This window comes from Oncorhynchus gorbuscha, linkage group LG08, assembly GCF_021184085.1.
Source record: "Oncorhynchus gorbuscha isolate QuinsamMale2020 ecotype Even-year linkage group LG08, OgorEven_v1.0, whole genome shotgun sequence".
Lineage (NCBI taxonomy): Eukaryota > Metazoa > Chordata > Actinopteri > Salmoniformes > Salmonidae > Oncorhynchus > Oncorhynchus gorbuscha.
Window position 1 is genome coordinate 77,324,300 of NC_060180.1, and position 19,682 is coordinate 77,343,981.

General features: G+C 44.2%; 1 protein-coding gene across 1 annotated transcript in view; it reads right to left on the reverse strand.

The window, feature by feature from the left end:
- The window catches only part of ak5 (adenylate kinase 5), a 208,837-nt gene that overhangs the window by 135,288 nt on the left and 53,867 nt on the right, over positions 1-19,682 (reverse strand). The window contains exon 6 of the mRNA XM_046360607.1: positions 18,989-19,180. Coding sequence (XP_046216563.1) covers positions 18,989-19,180 — 192 coding nt within the window. The remainder of the gene's footprint in view (positions 1-18,988; positions 19,181-19,682) is intronic.

The window sequence follows — 19,682 nt, forward strand, 5'->3', positions numbered from 1 at the left end:
CATCATTTTTATAGAGATATACAAGAGAGCTTATAGACAAACACACAGTTCAACAAGAAGAATTGAACGAGCCTTAATACCGAGGAAAACCCTGTTAGGTGTAAATATGTTATTGGACTCATCAGTCAGAAAGAAAACAGCTGACTCATTCTACTTTCCAAAATGGCACCCTATTACCTACATACTACTTCTGACAAGGGCCCATAGAGAATACAGGGCATTCGGAAACTATTCAGACACAACTTTTTTTTACACATTTTGTTACATTCGAGACTTTTATTCTAAAATGGATTCAATTGTTTTTTCCCCCTCATCAATCTACACACTATATCCCATAATGACATCACAATACCCCATAATGACATCACAATACCCCATAATGACATCACAATACCCCATAATGACATCACAATACCCCATAATGACATCACAATACCCCACAATGACATCACAATACCTCACAATGACATCACAATACCCCATAATGACAAAGCAAAAACAGGTTTAGAAATGTTTGCAAATTTATTAAAAATAAAAAACGGAAATATTACATTTACATAAGTATTCAGACCCTTTACTCAGTACTTTGTTGAAGCACCTTTGGCAGCGATTACTGCCTCAAGTCTTCTTGGGTATGACGCTACAAGCTTGGCACACCTATTTTTGTGCAGTTTCTCCCATTTTTCTCTATTTTCAGGTCTCTCCAAGATGTTAGATCGGATTCAAGTCCGGGCTCTAGCTGGGCCACTCAAGGACATTCAAAGACCTGTCCCGAAGTGTTGTCCTGACTGTGTGCTTAGAATCCTTTAGGTGCTTTTTGGCAAACTCCAAGAGGGCTGTCATGTGCCTTTTACTGAGGAGCGGCTTCCGTCTGGGCACACTACCATAAAGGCCTGATTGGTGGAGTGTTGCAGAGATGGTTGTCCTTCTAGAAGGTTCTCCCATCTCCACAGAGGACTCTAGAGCTCTGTCAGAGTGACCATCGGGTTCTTGGTCACCACCCTGACCAAGGCCCTTCTCCCTCAATTGCTCAGTTTGACCGGGCGGCCAGCTCTAGGAAGAGTCTTGGTGGTTCCAAACTTCTTCCATTTAATAATGATGGAGGCCACTGTGTTCTGGGGACCTTCAATGCTGCAGAAATGTTTTGGTACCCTTCCCCAGATCTGTGCCTCGACACAATCCTGTCTCGGAGCTCTACGGACCATTCCTCATGGCTTGGTTTTTGCTCTGACCTGCACTGTCAACTATGGGACCTTAATATAGACAGGTGTGTAATGTAACAAAACATGTGGAAAAAGTCAAGGGGTCTGAATACTTTCTGCACTGTGTTGCATATCGGAAATACGATTTGGGATGAAGCCAACAGAGGAACAGGTTGGCAAAGGACAATCACAACGTTTGGGAACGAGAGATTTAGGATCCAAGACAATATATATTATATTATATATATATAGATATATAATAGATATTTTGTATTAAAAAGTATACAACAGTGTTCTACCTGTTTTTTATGTGTATAAAACAGTTATTCCCGGAGATTTTATCTTATTATTTTATTACCAGTAGTGCTGCCTTTTCAATACTGTCTCCAAAAATGTCAAGAGTGTCTCCAGTTGTGTTTATACTTAGCAATTGTGATGCATCTCCAAACAGGTATTCATTTTCCAACACGTTTTAACCATGAGTCACGAGTCACCATGGTAACGCCAGTTGGTAACTCCATGGTAACCTGCTGGACCACTCAGAGGGGATAAAGAAGTTAATGGTGGAGGAACAATCATTAGCTGAAAGAATTACTGTTATGCCCGTAATGAATCATTGGTCTGATGACAGATTTAGTCCTCCATCCTCCTTCCTGTTCTCTAAGTATTGACAAGACTTCAATAACCACTTCTATTTGTGATCTCCACACCGACGATATCGATAAAATATGAAATGTAAACATGTTAGTCAACAAATAAAAAAGAAGGAAGGCCTTCCGATAATTAAAATGGAATGGTAAAGGGTTAGGATTCTATTTTTAAAATGGAATGGTAAAGGGTTAGGATTCTATTTTTAAAACGGAATGGTAAAGGGTTAGGATTCTATTTTTAAAATGGAATGGTAAAGGGTTAGGATTCTATTTTTAAAATGGAATGGTAAAGGGTTAGGATTCTATTTTTAAAACGGAATGGTAAAGGGTTAGGATTCTATTTTTAAAACGGAATGGTAAAGGGTTAGGATTCTATTTTTAAAATGGAATGGTAAAGGGTTAGGATTCTATTTTTAAAACGGAATGGTAAAGGGTTAGGATTCTATTTTTAAAATGGAATGGTAAAGGGTTAGGATTCTATTTTTAAAACGGAATGGTAAAGGGTTAGGATTCTATTTTTAAAATGGAATGGTAAAGGGTTAGGATTCTATTTTTAAAACGGAATGGTAAAGGGTTAGGATTCTATTTTTAAAATGGAATGGTAAAGGGTTAGGATTCTATTTTTAAAATGGAATGGTAAAGGGTTAGGATTCTATTTTTAAAATGGAATGGTAAAGGGTTAGGATTCTACTTTTAAAATGGAATGGTAAAGGGTTAGGATTCTATTTTTAAAATGGAATGGTAAAGGGTTAGGATTCTATTTTTAAAATGGAATGGTAAAGGGTTAGGATTCTACTTTTAAAATGGAATGGTAAAGGGTTAGGATTCTATTTTTAAAATGGAATGGTAAAGGGTTAGGATTCTATTTTTAAAACGGAATGGTAAAGGGTTAGGATTCTATTTTTAAAATGGAATGGTAAAGGGTTAGGATTCTATTTTTAAAGTGGACGGATTAAAGATTCATCCAGATTACGGTTAGCTTTTAATGAATCATAAATCTGATGACAACTTTAATCCTCCATCTTCCCCAATAAAACTCTCTCACCTCCTTACCATCACCTAATAGTTTCATCCTCCCCTTTAAGACCCTCTCACCTCCTTACCACCACCTAATAGTTTCATCCTCCCCTTTAAGACCCTCTCACCTCCTTACCACCACCTAATAGTTTCATCCTCCCCTTTAAGACCCTCTCACCTCCTTACCACCACCTAATAGTTTCATCCTCCCCTTTACAATCCTCTCATCTCCTTACCACCACCTAATAGTGTCATCCTCCCCTTTAAGACAACTAAAGAGTGTGTGTGTGTGTGTGTGTGTGTGTGTGTGTGTGTGTGTGTGTGTGTGTGTGTGTGTGTGTGTGTGTGTGTGTGTGTGTGTGTGTGTGTGTGTGTGTGTGTGTGTGTGTGTGTGTGTGTGTGTTTCTCTCAATAGAGATTCTACATTTTTTTTGTCCAAGACTAGGCTTGAAGCTCTCCCTCTTGGAGCTCTCCCTCTTGGAGCTCTCCCTCTTGGAGAACAGAACATCACAGGGCCAGTACAGAACATCACAGGGCCAGTACAGAACATCACAGGGCAAGTACAGAACATCACAGGGCCAGTACAGAACAGAACATCACAGGGCCAGTACAGAACATCACAGGGCCAGAACAGAACATCACAGGGCCAGTACAGAACAGAACATCACAGGGCCAGTACAGAACATCACAGGGTCAGTACAGAACAGAACATCACAGGGCCAGTACAGAACATCACAGGGCCAGTACAGAACATCACAGGGCCAGTACAGAACAGAACATCACAGGGCCAGTACAGAACAGAACATCACAGGGCCAGTACAGAACATCACAGGGCCAGTACAGTACAGAACATCACAGGGCCAGTACAGAACATCACAGGGCCAGTACAGTACAGAACATCACAGGGCCAGTACAGAACATCACAGGGCCAGTACAGAACATCACAGGGCCAGTACAGAACATCACAGGGCCAGAACAGAACATCACAGGGCCAGTACAGAACATCACAGGGCCAGTACAGAACATCACAGGGCCAGTACAGAACATCACAGGGCCAGTACAGAACATCACAGGGCCAGTACAGAACATCACAGGGCCAGTACAGAACATCACAGGGCCAGTACAGAACATCACAGGGCCAGTACAGAACATCACAGGGCCAGTACAGAACATCACAGGGCCAGTACAGAACAGAACATCACAGGGCCAGTACAGAACATCACAGGGCCAGTACAGAACATCACAGGGCCAGTACAGAACAGAACATCACAGGGCCAGTACAGAACAGAACATCACAGGGCCAGTACAGAACATCACAGGGCCAGAACATCACAGGGCCAGTACAGAACATCACAGGGCCAGTACAGAACAGGGCCAGTACAGAACATCACAGGGCCAGTACAGAACAGAACATCACAGGGCCAGTACAGAACATCACAGGGCCAGTACAGAACATCACAGGGCCAGTACAGAACATCACAGGGCCAGTACAGAACAGAACATCACAGGGCCAGTACAGAACAGAACATCACAGGGCCAGTACAGTACAGAACATCACAGGGCCAGTACAGAACATCACAGGGCCAGAACATCACAGGGCCAGTACAGAACATCACAGGGCCAGTACAGAACATCACAGGGCCAGTACAGAACATCACAGGGCCAGTACAGAACATCACAGGGCCAGTACAGAACATCACAGGGCCAGTACAGAACATCACAGGGCAAGTACAGAACATAACATCACAGGGCCAGTACAGAACATCACAGGGCCAGTACAGAACATCACAGGGCAAGTACAGAACATAACATCACAGGGCCAGTACAGAACATCACAGGGCCAGTACAGAACATCACAGGGCCAGTACAGAACATCACAGGGCCAGTACAGTACAGAACATGCGTGGGTATCAGAACTGTCAGAACTAACCTTATGGTGGCAGATAGTTGAATCTCACCTCCCTCTCTTCTCTGTTGCTATCTCTATATCTCATTCTTCCTCTCCCTCCCTCCCTCTCTCTCGCTCTTCTTCTTCATCTCTATTCTTCCCTGTTTCTCTCTCTCTGTTGCTGTCTGTCTCTGTCTCTCGAACAGGCAGGGAGAGGGGCAAGTGTGTGTGTGTGTGTGTGTGTGTGTGTGTGTGTGTGTGTGTGTGTGTGTGTGTGTGTGTGTGTGTGTGTGTGTGTGTGTGTGTGTGTGTGTGTGTGTGTGTGTGTGTGTGTGTGTGTGTGTGTGTGTGTGTGTGTGTGTGTGTGTGTGTGTGTGTGTGTGTCTAGAGGTATGTGTTCAGTGCATTTTTCCACAATAGGTGGAAAATAGAAAAAGGTCCACAAATGGCAGTTCTGTTTACCACTGAATGTTTGGGATTAGTCTCTCTAATGCTTCTGCTGAATGTTTGGGATTAGTCTCTCTAATGCTTCTGCTGAATGTGTGGGATTAGTCTCTCTAAAGCTTCTGCTGAATGTTTGGGATTAGTCTCTCTAATGCTTCTGCTGAATGTGTGGGATTAGTCTCTCTAATGCTTCTGCTGAATGTGTGGGATTAGTCTCTCTAATGCTTCTGCTGAATGTTTGGGATTATGTGTGGGATTAGGTCTCTCTAATGCTTCTCTAATAGCTTCTGCTGAATGTTTGGGATTAGTCTCTCTAATGCTTCTGCTGAATGTTTGGGATTAGTCTCTCTAATGCTTCTGCTGAATGTTTGGGATTAGTCTCTCTAATGCTTCTGCTGAATGTTTGGGATTAGTCTCTCTAATGCTTCTGCTGAATGTTTGGGATTAGTCTCTCTAATGCTTCTGCTGAATGTTTGGGATTAGTCTCTCTAATGCTTCTGCTGAATGTTTGGGATTAGTCTCTCTAATGCTTCTGCTGAATGTTTGGGATTAGTCTCTCTAATGCTTCTGCTGAATGTTTGGGATTAGTCTCTCTAATGCTTCTGCTGAATGTTTGGGATTAGTCTCTCTAATGCTTCTGCTGAATGTTTGGGATTAGTCTCTCTAATGCTTCTGCTGAATGTTTGGGATTAGTCTCTCTAATGCTTCTGCTGAATGTTTGGGATTAGTCTCTCTAATGCTTCTGCTGAATGTTTGGGATTAGTCTCTCTAATGCTTCTGCTGAATGTTTGGGATTAGTCTCTCTAATGCTTCTGCTGAATGTTTGGGATTAGTCTCTCTAATGCTTCTGCTGAATGTTTGGGATTAGTCTCTCTAATGCTTCTGCTGAATGTTTGGGATTAGTCTCTCTAATGCTTCTGCTGAATGTTTGGGATTAGTCTCTCTAATGCTTCTGCTGAATGTTTGGGATTAGTCTCTCTAATGCTTCTGCTGAATGTTTGGGATTAGTCTCTAATGCTTCTGCTGAATGTTTGGGATTAGTCTCTCTAATGCTTCTGCTGAATGTTTGGGATTAGTCTCTCTAATGCTTCTGATGAATGTTTGGGATTAGTCTCTCTAATGCTTCTGCTGAATGTTTGGGATTAGTCTCTCTAATGCTTCTGCTGAATGTTTGGGATTAGTCTCTCTAATGCTTCTGCTGAATGTTTGGGATTAGTCTCTCTAATGCTTCTGCTGAATGTTTGGGATTAGTCTCTCTAATGCTTCTGCTGAATGTTTAGGATTAGTCTCTCTAATGCTTCTGCTGAATGTTTGGGATTAGTCTCTCTAATGCTTCTGCTGAATGTGTGGGATTAGTCTCTCTAATGCTTCTGCTGAATGTGTGGGATTAGTCTCTCTAATGCTTCTGCTGAATGTTTGGGATTAGTCTCTCTAATGCTTCTGCTGAATGTTTGGGATTAGTCTCTCTAATGCTTCTGCTGAATGTTTGGGATTAGTCTCTCTAATGCTTCTGCTGAATGTTTGGGATTAGTCTCTCTAATGCTTCTGCTGAATGTTTGGGATTAGTCTCTCTAATGCTTCTGCTGAATGTTTGGGATTAGTCTCTCTAATGCTTCTGCTGAATGTTTGGGATTAGTCTCTCTAATGCTTCTGCTGAATGTTTGGGATTAGTCTCTCTAATGCTTCTGCTGAATGTTTGGGATTAGTCTCTCTAAAGCTTCTGCTGAATGTTTGGGATTAGTCTATCTAATGCTTCTGCTGAATGTGTGGGATTAGTCTCTCTAATGCTTCTGCTGAATGTTTGGGATTAGTCTCTCTAATGCTTCTGCTGAATGTTTGGGATTAGTCTCTCTAATGCTTCTGTTGAATGTGTGGGATTAGTCTCTCTAATGCTTCTGCTGAATGTTTGGGATTAGTCTCTCTAATGCTTCGGCTGAATGTTTGGGATTAGTCTCTCTAATGCTTCTGCTGAATGTGTGGGATTAGTCTCTCTAAAGCTTCTGCTGAATGTTTGGGATTAGTCTCTCTAATGCTTCTGCTGAATGTGTGGGATTAGTCTCTCTAATGCTTCTGCTGAATGTTTGGGATTAGTCTCTCTAATGCTTCTGCTGAATGTTTGGGATTAGTCTCTCTAATGCTTCTGCTGAATGTTTGGGATTAGTCTCTCTAATGCTTCTGCTGAATGTGTGGGATTAGTCTCTCTAATGCTTCTGCTGAATGTTTGGGTTTAGTCTCTCTAATGCTTCTGCTGAATGTTTGGGATTAGTCTCTCTAATGCTTCTGCTGAATGTTTGGGATTAGTCTCTCTCTAATGCTTCTGCTGAATGTTTGGGATTAGTCTCTCTAATGCTTCTGCTGAATGTTTGGGATTAGTCTCTCTAATGCTTCTGCTGAATGTTTAGGATTAGTCTCTCTAATGCTTCTGCTGAATGTTTGGGATTAGTCTCTCTAATGCTTCTGCTGAATGTTTGGGATTAGTCTCTCTAATGCTTCTGCTGAATGTTTGGGATTAGTCTCTCTAATGCTTCTGCTGAATGTTTGGGATTAGTCTCTCTAATGCTTCTGCTGAATGTTTGGGATTAGTCTCTCTAATGCTTCTGCTGAATGTTTGGGATTAGTCTCTCTAATGCTTCTGCTGAATGTTTGGGATTAGTCTCTCTAATGCTTCTGCTGAATGTTTGGGATTAGTCTCTCTAAAGCTTCTGCTGAATGTTTGGGATTAGTCTCTCTAATGCTTCTGCTGAATGTTTGGGATTAGTCTCTCTAATGCTTCTGCTGAATGTTTGGGATTAGTCTCTCTAATGCTTCTGCTGAATGTTTGGGATTAGTCTCTCTAAAGCTTCTGCTGAATGTTTGGGATTAGTCTATCTAATGCTTCTGCTGAATGTGTGGGATTAGTCTCTCTAATGCTTCTGCTGAATGTTTGGGATTAGTCTCTCTAATGCTTCTGCTGAATGTTTGGGATTAGTCTCTCTAATGCTTCTGCTGAATGTTTGGGATTAGTCTCTCTAATGCTTCTGCTGAATGTTTGGGATTAGTCTCTCTAATGCTTCTGCTGAATGTTTGGGATTAGTCTCTCTAATGCTTCTGCTGAATGTTTGGGATTAGTCTCTCTAATGCTTCTGCTGAATGTTTGGGATTAGTCTCTCTAATGCTTCTGCTGAATGTTTGGGATTAGTCTCTCTAATGCTTCTGCTGAATGTTTGGGATTAGTCTCTCTAATGCTTCTGCTGAATGTTTGGGATTAGTCTCTCTAATGCTTCTGCTGAATGTTTGGGATTAGTCTCTCTAATGCTTCTGCTGAATGTGTGGGATTAGTCTCTCTAATGCTTCTGCTGAATGTTTGGGATTAGTCTCTCTAATGCTTCTGCTGAATGTTGGGATTAGTCTCTCTAATGCTTCTGCTGAATGTTTGGGATTAGTCTCTCTAATGCTTCTGCTGAATGTTTGGGATTAGTCTCTCTAATGCTTCTACTGAATGTGTGGGATTAGTCTCTCTAATGCTTCTGCTGAATGTTTGGGATTAGTCTCTCTAATGCTTCTGCTGAATGTTTGGGATTAGTCTCTCTAATGCTTCTGCTGAATGTTTGGGATTAGTCTCTCTAATGCTTCTGCTGAATGTTTGGGATTAGTCTCTCTAATGCTTCTGCTGAATGTTTGGGATTAGTCTCTCTAATGCTTCTGCTGAATGTTTGGGATTAGTCTCTCTAATGCTTCTGCTGAATGTTTAGGATTAGTCTCTCTAATGCTTCTGCTGAATGTTTAGGATTAGTCTCTCTAATGCTTCTGCTGAATGTTTAGGATTAGTCTAATGCTCTCTAATGCTTCTGCTGAATGTTTAAGATTAGTCTCTCTAATGCTTCTGCTGAATGTTTAGGATTAGTCTCTCTAATGCTTCTGCTGAATGTGTGGGATTAGTCTCTCTAATGCTTCTGCTGAATGTTTGGGATTAGTCTCTCTAATGCTGGGATGTGTACTATCTGACAGACCTCAGGTGCTGAGAGGAGAGACAGGTGAGGGCCAGAAGCCTTGTGGCAGTCTAAGTGGAGGAGGCTTTAGGGCCAGAAGCCTTGTGGCAGTCTAAGTGGAGGAGGCTTTAGGGCCACAAGCGTTTCCGGGTCAACTCACATGTCCACCCAATGTCCTCCCGGGACTTTAGAACCTAGCCTCTCTCTCCTCCCATAAATATTGTATCTATTTCCCCTGCACATATTTCTCTCTCTCTGTGTTCATATCTTTCTTCCTACACACGCTCTCTACTGTCCTGTCCTCTCACCCCCTCTTTACACCACTGCTACTCTCTCATCTATGTAAAGTCACTAATAACTCTACCTACATGTACATACTACCTCAACTAACCGGTGGCCCAGCACACTGACTCAGTACTGGTACCCCCTGTATATAGCCTCCACATTGACTCTGTACTGGTACCTCCTGTATATAGCCTCCACATTGACTCTGTACCGGTACCCCCTGTATATAGCCTCCACATTGACTCTGTACTGGTACCTCCTGTATATAGCCTCCACATTGACTCTGTACTGGTACCTCCTGTATATAGCCTCCACATTGACTCTGTACTGGTACCTCCTGTATATAGCCTCCACATTGACTCTGTACTGGTACCCCCTCTATATACCCTCCACATTGACTTTGAACCGGTATCCCCTGTATATAGCCTCCACATTGACTCTGTACTGTTACCCCATCTATATAGCCTCCACATTGACTTTGAACCGGTACCCCCTGTATATAGCCTCCACATTGACTCTATACCGTAATACCCTGTATATAGCCTCCAAATTGACTCTGTACCATAATACCCTGTATATAGCCTCCACATTGACTCTGTACCGGTACCCTGTATATAGCCTCCACATTGACTCTGTACCGGTAACACCCTGTATATAGCCTCCACATTGACTCTGTACCGTACACCCTGTATATAGCCTCCACATTGACTCTGTACCCCCTGTATATAGCCTCCACATTGACTCTACCATTGACTCTGTACCCCCTGTATATAGCCTCCACATTGACTCTGTACCGGTACCCCCTGTATATAGCCTCCACATTGACTCTGTACCGGTACCCCCTGTATATAGCCTCCACATTGACTCTGTACCGGTACCCCTGTATATAGCCTCCACATTGACTCTGTACCGGTACCCCCTGTATATAGCCTCCACATTGACTCTGTACTGGTACCCCTGTATATAGCCTCACATTGACTCATTGACCCTGTATATACAAATTGACTCTGTACCCCCTGTATATAGCCTCCACATTGACTCTGTACTGGTAACCCCTGTATATAGCCTCCACATTGACTCTGTAACCCCTGTATATAGCCTCCACATTGATACCCTGTATATAGCCTCCACATTGACTCTGTACGGTACCCCCTGTACCGGTACCTCCTGTATATAGCCTCCACATTGACTCTGTACTGGTAACCCCTGTATATAGCCTCCACATTGACTCTGTACCGTAATACCCTGTATATAGCCTCCACATTGACTCTGTACCGTAACACCCTGTATATAGCCTCCACATTGACTCGGTACCAGTACTCCCTGTATATAGCCTCCACATTGACTCTGTACTGTAACACCCTGTATATAGCCTCCACATTGACTCTGTACCGGTACCCCCTGTATATAGCCTCCACATTGACTCTGTACCGGTATCCCCTGTATATAGCCTCCACATTGACTCTGTACCGGTACCCCCTGTATATAGCCTCCACATTGACTCTGTACCGGTACCCCCTGTATATAGCCTCCACATTGACTCTATACCGTAATACCCTGTATATAGCCTCCAAATTGACTCTGTACCATAATACCCTGTATATAGCCTCCACATTGACTCTGTACCGGTACCCCTGTATATAGCCTCCACATTGACTCGGTACCAGTACTCCCTGTATATGGCCTCCACATTGACTCTGTACCGGTACCTCCTGTATATAGCCTCCACATTGAATCTGTACCGTAACTCCCTGTATATATCCTCCACATTGACTCTGTACCGGTACCCCCTGTATATAGCCTCCACATTGACTCTGTACCGTAATACCCTGTATATAGCCTCCAAATTGACTCTGTACCATAATACCCTGTATATAGCCTCCACATTGACTCTGTACCGGTACCTCCTGTATATAGCCTCCACATTGACTCTGTACCGTAACACCCTGTATATATCATCCACATTGACTCTGTACCGGTACCCCCTGTATATAGCCTCCACATTGACTCTGTACCGGTACCTCCTGTATATAGCCTCCACATTGACTCTGTACCGTAACAACCTGTATATAGCCTCCACATTGACTCTGTATCGGTACCCCCTGTATATAGCCTCCACATTGACTCTGTACCGTAATACCCAGTATATAGCCTCCACATTGACTCTGTACAGGTACCTCCTGTATATAGCCTCCACATTGACTCTGTACCGTAACACCCTGTATATAGCCTCCACATTGACTCTGTACAGGTACCTCCTGTATATAGCCTCCACATTGACTCTGTACCGTAATAACCTGTATATAGCCTCCACATTGACTCTGTACCGTAATACCCTGTATATAGCCTCCACATTGACTCTGTACCGTAACACCCTGTATATAGTCTCCACATTGACTCTGTACCGGTACCCCCTGTATATAGCCTCCACATTGACTCTGTACCATAATACCCTGTATATAATTAATTCCTTGTTACTTGTATTGCTTCTTCTTATCCATACTTTTTTAAAACTGCATTGTTGTTTAAAGGCTTGTATTTCACCTTAAGGTCTACTACACCTGTTGTATTCAGCATTTCACTGTGAGGTCTACTACACCTGTTGTATTCAGCATTTCACTGTGAGGTCTACTACACCTGTTGTATTCAGCATTTCACTGTGAGGTCTACTACACCTGTTGTATTCAGCATTTCACTGTGAGGTCTACTACACCTGTTGTATTCAGCTTTTCACTCAAATGGTACCCTATTCCCTATTTAGAGACACACAGCTGGAAACACACAGCTGGAGACACACAGCTGGAAACACACAGCTGGAGACACAGCTGGAGACACACAGCTGGAGACACAGCTGGAGAAGATTTCGTTCCCATAGCAACGATTAAAACATTCCCTAACCAGAAACCGTGGATTGATGGCAGCATTCGCGTGAAACTGAAAGCGCGAACCACTGCTTTTAATCAGGGCAAGGTGACTGGTAACATGACCGAATACAAACAGTGCAGCTATTCCCTCCGCAAGGCTATCAAACAAGCTAAGCGTCAGTACAGAGACAAAGTGGAATCTCAATTCAACGGCTCAGACACAAGAGGCATGTGGCAGGGTCTACAGTCAATCACGGACTACAAGAAGAAATCCAGCCCAGTCACGGACCAGGATGTCTTGCTCCCAGGCAGACTAAATAACTTTTTTGCCCAGCTTTGAGGACAATACAGTGCCACTGACACGGCCTGCAACGAAAACATGCAGACTCTCCTTCACTGCAGCCAGGTGAGTAAGACATTTAAATGTGTTAACCCTCGCAAGGCTGCAGGCCCAGACAGCATCCCCAGCTGCGCCCTCACAGCATGCGACACACAGACCAGCTGGCTGGTGTGTTTAAGGACATATTCAATCAATCCTTATCCCAGTCTGCTGTTCCCACATACTTCAAGAGGGCCACCATTGTTCCTGTTCCCAAGAAAGCTAAGGTAACTGAGCTAAACGACTACCGCCCCGTAGCACTCACTTCCGTCATCATGAAGTGCTTTGAGAGACTAGTCAAGGACCATATCACCTCCACCCTACCTGACACCCTAGACCCACTCCAATTTGCTTACCGCCCAAATAGGTCCACAGACGATGCAATCTCAACCACACTGCACACTGCCCTAACCCATCTGGACAAGAGGAATACCTATGTGAGAATGCTGTTCATCGACTACAGCTCAGCATTCAACACCATAGTACCCTCCAAGCTCGTCATCAAGCTCGAGACCCTGGGTCTCGACCCCGCCCTGTGCAACTGGGTACTGGACTTCCTGACGGGCCGCCCCCAGGTGGTGAGGGTAGGTAACAACATCTCCTCCCCTCTGATCCTCAACACTGGGGCCCCACAAGGGTGCGTTCTGAGCCCTCTCCTGTACTCCCTGTTCACCCACGACTGCGCGGCCACGCACGCCTCCAACTCAATCATCAAGTTTGCGGACAACACAACAGTGGTAGGCTTGATTACCAACAACGACGAGACGGCCTACAGGGAGGAGGTGAGGGCCCTCGGAGTGTGGTGTCAGGAAAATAACCTCACACTCAACGTCAACAAAACTAAGGAGATGATTGTGAACACCCTGTCGTTCTCAACTAACATCAAGGCGGTGGCCCGTTCCTGTAGGTTCATGCTCTACAACATCCGCAGAGTACGACCCTGCCTCACACAGGAAGCGGCGCAGGTCCTAATCCAGGCACTTGTCATCTCCCGTCTGGATTACTGCAACTCGCTGTTGGCTGGGCTCCCTGCCTGTGCCATTAAACCCCTTCAACTCATCCAGAACGCCGCAGCCCGTCTGGTGTTCAACCTTCCCAAGTTCTCTCACGTCACCCCGCTCCTCCGTTCTCTCCACTGGCTTCCAGTTGAAGCTCGCATCCGCTACAAGACCATGGTGCTTGCCTACGGAGCTGTGAGGGGAACGGCACCTCAGTACCTCCAGGCTCTGATCAGGCCCTACACCCAAACAAGGGCACTGCGTTCATCCACCTCTGGCCTGCTCGCCTCCCTACCACTGAGGAAGTACAGCTCCGCTCAGCCCAGTCAAAACTGTTCGCTGCCCTGGCCCCCAATGGTGGAACAAACTCCCTCATCGACGCCAGGACAGCGGAGTCAATCACCACCTTCCGGAGACACCTGAAACCCCACCTCTTTAAGGAATACCTAGGATAGGTTAAGTAATCCCTCTCACCCCAGCCCCCCTAAGTTTTAGATGCACTATTGTTAAGTGACTGTCCCACTGGATGTCATAAGGTGAATGCACCAATTTGTAAGTCGCTCTGGATAAGAGCGTCTGCTAAATGACTTAAATGTAAATGTAAATTGTGGACTTCAGGAAACAGCAGAGGGAACACCCCCCTATCCACATCGATGGAACAGTAGTGGAGAGGGTAGCAAGTTTTAAGTTCCTCGGCATACACATCACAGACAAACTGAATTGGTCCACTCACACAGACAGCATTGTGAAGAAGGCGCAGCAGCGCCTCTTCAACCTCAGGAGGCTGATGAAATTCGGCTTGTCACCAAAAGCACTCACAAACTTCTACAGATGCACAATCGAGAGCATCCTGGCGGGCTGTATCACCGCCTGGTACGGCAACTGCTCCGCCCTCAACCGTAAGGCTCTCCAGAGGGTAGTGAGGACTGCACAACGCATCACCTGGGGCAAACTACCTGCCCTCCAGGACACCTACACCACCCGATGTTACAGGAAGGACATAAAGATCATCAAGGACATCAACCACCCGAGCCACTGCCTGTTCACCCCGCTATCATCCAGAAGGCGAGGTCAGTACAGGTGCATCAAAGCTGGGACTGAGAGACTGAAAAACAGCTTCTATCTCAAGGCCATCAGACTGTTAAACAGCCACCACTAACATTGATTGGCTGCTGCCAACACACTGACACTGAAACTGACTCAACTCCAGCCACTTAAATAATGGGAATTGATGGGAAATTATGTAAATATATCACTAGCCACTTTAAACAATGCTACCATATATAATGTTAATTACCCTACATTATTCATCTCATATGCATACGTATATACTGTACTCTACATCATCGACTGCATCCTTATGTAATACATGTATCACTAGCCACTTTAACTATGCCACTTTGTTTACATACTCATCTCATATGTATATACTGTACTCGATACCATCTACTGTATCTTGTCCATGCCGCTCTGTACCATCACTCATTCATATATCTTTATGTACATATTCTTTATCCCTTTACACTGTGTATAAGGTAGTAGTTTTGGAATTGTTAGTTAGATTACTTGTTGGTTATTACTGCATTGTCGGAACTAGAAGCACAAGCATTTCGCTACACTCGCATTAACATCTGCTAACCATGTGTATGTGACAAATAAAATTTGATTTGATTTGATTTGGGGACATGTGTGGATCCAGACAGTGTATCACAGGCTGTTCATGTGATGAGGCCGTGGGGACAGAGGTCCAAGACACAATAATGTCAATCTTTTGTTGTTTTTAGCTTAAAAAGACAGATTCTTCCTGCAATGCACAAAGCTATGGATGATAATTGTCCGCGGCATATTTTCACCAACAGAGAGATATCCTGTAATACAATATGCATTTACTATGACGTTGATATTTATTGCTGTGATGCTATAGAGGTCTTCACAACAGGAAGAAGGATTAAATCTGCATGATCCTCTTTAATAGTTTCAGATTGGTTCACCACCATTACCTCATGTATCCCCGCGGAGTACTATTGCTCTGCTGTGTGTGATGACACCATAGAGAGAGAGAGAGAGGCTAGGTTACCCAAGGTAGAGACACTACAGCCCAGAGAGAGAGACAGGCTAGGTTACCCAAGGTAGAGACACTACAGCCCAGAGAGAGACAGGCTAGGTTACCCAAGGTAGAGACACTACAGCCCAGAGAGAGACAGGCTAGGTTACCCAAGGTAGAGACACTACAGCCCAGAGAGAGAGACAGGCTAGGTTACCCAAGGTAGAGACACTACAGCCCAGAGAGAGAGAGAGAGAAAGATGACAGGCTAGGTTACCCAAGGTAGAGACACTACAGCCCAGAGAGAGAGAGAGAGAGAGAGAGACAGGCTAGGTTACCCAAGGTAGAGACACTACAGCCCAGAGAGAGACAGGCTAGGTTACCCAAGGTAGAGACACTACAGCCCAGAGAGAGAGACAGGCTAGGTTACCCAAGGTAGAGACACTACAGCCCAGAGAGAGACAGGCTAGGTTACCCAAGGTAGAGACACTACAGCCCAGAGAGAGACAGGCTAGGTTACCCAAGGTAGAGACACTACAGCCCAGAGAGAGAGACAGGCTAGGTTACCCAGGTAGAGACACTACAGCCAGAGAGAGAGAGAGAGAGAAAGATGACAGGCTAGGTTACCCAGGTAGAGACACTACAGCCCGCAGGCTAGGTTACCCAAGGTAGAGACATACAGCCCTGAATGACAGGCTAGGTTAGCAGGTTGACAACAGCCCAGAGAGAGAGACAGGCTAGGTTACCCAGGTAGAAATCAGCCCAGAAAGACAGGCTAGGCTTATAAAATAGTAATTCCATGTGGCAGCATTAGCTAACAATTCATTGGACCAGCGCCGTTGCTGATCTGAATGAATTAGCATTGAAAACCCGAAGAGTGGTCAGGAAATCAAGAAATTAAGTGGCTTATAAAATTAATTGAATGACACAAGAACAGATATGCTATCTGTGTGCTGAGTAGTTGGCTGAAATTCACTTCGACTGTGAAATTCACTACGACTGTGAAATTCACTACGACTGTGAAATTCACTAAATTCACGACTGTGAAATTCACTACGACTGTGAAATTCACTACGACTGTGAAATTCACTACGACTGTGAAATTCACTACGACTATGAAATTCACTACGACTGTGAAATTCACTACGACTGTGAAATTCACTACGACTGTGAAATCCACTACGATATATTTTCCACTTTGATGGCAAATTTTCTGTAATGCTGACATTCACTTCTGGTTATTTCCGGTTATGTCCTGTTATTTCAGGTTATTTCAGGTTATTTCCTGTTATTTGTTGTTATTTCCTGTTATTTCATGTTATTTCCGATTATTTACGGATATTTCCTGTTATTTCCGGTTATTTCCGGTTATTTCCTGTTATTTCCGGTTATTTCCTGTTATTTCCTGTTATTTCCTGTTATTTCCACTCTAAATGCTTGTCGTATTGTTTAGAATTCTTCTTAATTATTACAAAGAGTTGTGGGATATTAGAATCCTCCTGCCTTAACCTTTGTCATCTTCAGCCTAGAATAGGTGGCTGGTGGAATTTGGCCCAGGCTAAGTAAAGGCCTCTGAGTACCTAGCTTAGGGGTTCTGAGGGGGTAGGAGTGCTGAGGGGTAGGGGTGCTGAGGGGGTAGGGGTTCTGAGGGGTAGGGTTTCTGAGGGGGTAGGGGTTCTGAGGGGGTAGTGGTGCTGAGGGGTAGTGGTGCTGAGGGGGTAGGGGTGCTGAGGGGGTAGGGGTGCTGAGGGGGTAGTGGTGCTGAGGGGTTACTCTGTCAATAATAGGACAGGTAATACCCTGTCTGTCTGTGAGTCTTACTCTATCAATAATAGGACTGGTATTACCCTGTCTGTCAGTCTGTCTGTGAATCTTACTCTGTCAATAATAGGACAGGTATTACCCTGTCTGTCTGTCTGTCTGTCTGTCTGTCTGTCTGTCTGTCTGTCTGTCTGTCTGTCTGTCTGTCTGTCTGTCTGTCTGTCTGTCTGTCTGTCTGTCTGTCTGTCTGTCTGTCTGTCTGTCTGTCTGTCTTACTCTGTCAATAATAGGACAAGTAATACCCTGTCTGTCAGTCTTACTCTATCAATAATAGGACAGGTAATATCTGTCTGTCTGTCTGTCTGTCTGTCTGTCTGTCTGTCTGTCTGTCTGTCTGTCTGTCTGTCTGTCTGTCTGTCTGTCTGTCTGTCTGTCTGTCTTACTCTATCAATAATAGGACAGGTAATACCCTGTCTGTCAGTCTTACTCTATCAATAATAGGACAGGTAATACCCTGTCTATGAGTCTTACTCTATCAGTAATAGGACAGGTAATATCCTGTCTGTCTGTTAGTCTTACTCTATCAATAATAGGACAGGTAATACCCTATCTGTCTGTCTGTCTGTCTGTCTGTCTGTCTGTCTGTCTGTCTGTCTGTCTGTCTGTCTGTCTGTCTGTCTGTCTGTCTGTCTGTCTGTCTGTCTGTCTGTCTGTCTGTCTGTCTTAATCTATCATTAATAGGACATGCAATACCCTGTCTGTCTGTCTGTCTGTCTGTCTGTCTGTCTGTCTGTCTGTCTGTCTGTCTGTCTGTCTGTCTGTCTGTCTGTCTGTCTGTCTGTCTGTCTGTCTGTCTGTCTGTCTTACTCTGTCAATAATAGGACAGGTAATACCCTGTCTGTCAGTCTTACTCTATCATTAATAGGACAGGTAATTCCCTGTCTGTCAGTCTTACTCTATCAATAATAGGACAGGCATTACCCTGTCTGTGAGTCTTACTCTATCATTAATAGGACAGGTAATTCCCTGTCTGTCAGTCTTACTCTATCAATAATAGGACAGGTAATACCATGTCTGTCTGTCTGTCTGTCTGTCTGTCTGTCTGTCTGTCTGTCTGTCTGTCTGTCTGTCTGTCTGTCTGTCTGTCTGTCTGTCTGTCTGTCTGTCTGTCTGTCTGTCTGTCTGTCTGTCTGTCTTACTCTATCATTAATAGGACATGCAATACCCTGTCTGTCTGTCTTACTCTGTCAATAATAGGACAGGTAATATCCTGTCTGTGAGTCTTACTATATCAATAATAGGACATGCAATACCCTGTCTTACTCTGTCAATAATAGGACAGGTATTATTAAAGGAAACTATGGTACCCCTTGTGTGAACCCGCAACTATAATTAGGGTCAGCTGCTGAGTGGTAAACACCATAGACAACGCTTAAAAACTGCTCTCACACACACACACACACACACACACACACACCCTTGTCTTACCGTGACGATGAGTCCCCTCTCCTGGAAGTATTTGACCAAGGGGATGGTGTTCTGTTTGAAGTTGGTGAGGCGACGCTCTGTTGCATTGGGGTTGTCATCAGGACGACCCGTCGCCTCTGCTCGCTTCTCCAGGCGCTCCTTCAGGCGGTGATTAGCACAGGACAGGAACACGACCAGGTCTGGAGTACAGATCTATTGGAAGAGATAAACATTATTATATTGTTCAGACAGTGGTGTTATGTTCTCTAAAGACAAACATACATTACGTCCCTGAACAGAGATGGGAACAAACAAAGGAGCCACTTGGACAACAAAAAACTAATCAGAATGGGTTTTAAACGGTTTTTGAAAAACACCCATGGGGAATTCCCACTGAAAGTTGGCAAAACAACTAGAAAAGGGTCCTAAAATATACCCATGGGGAATTCCCACTGAAAGTGGGCAAAACAACTAGAAAAGGGTCCTAAAATATACCCATGGGGAATTCCCACTGAAAGTTGGCAAAACAACTAGAAAAGGGTCCTAAAATATACCCATGGGGAATTCCCACTGAAAGTTGGCAAAACAACTAGAAAAGGGTCCTAAAATATACCCATGGGGAATTCCCACTGAAAGTTGGCAAAACAACTAGAAAAGGGTCCTAAAATATACCCATGGGGAATTCCCACTGAAAGTTGGCAAAACAACTAGAAAA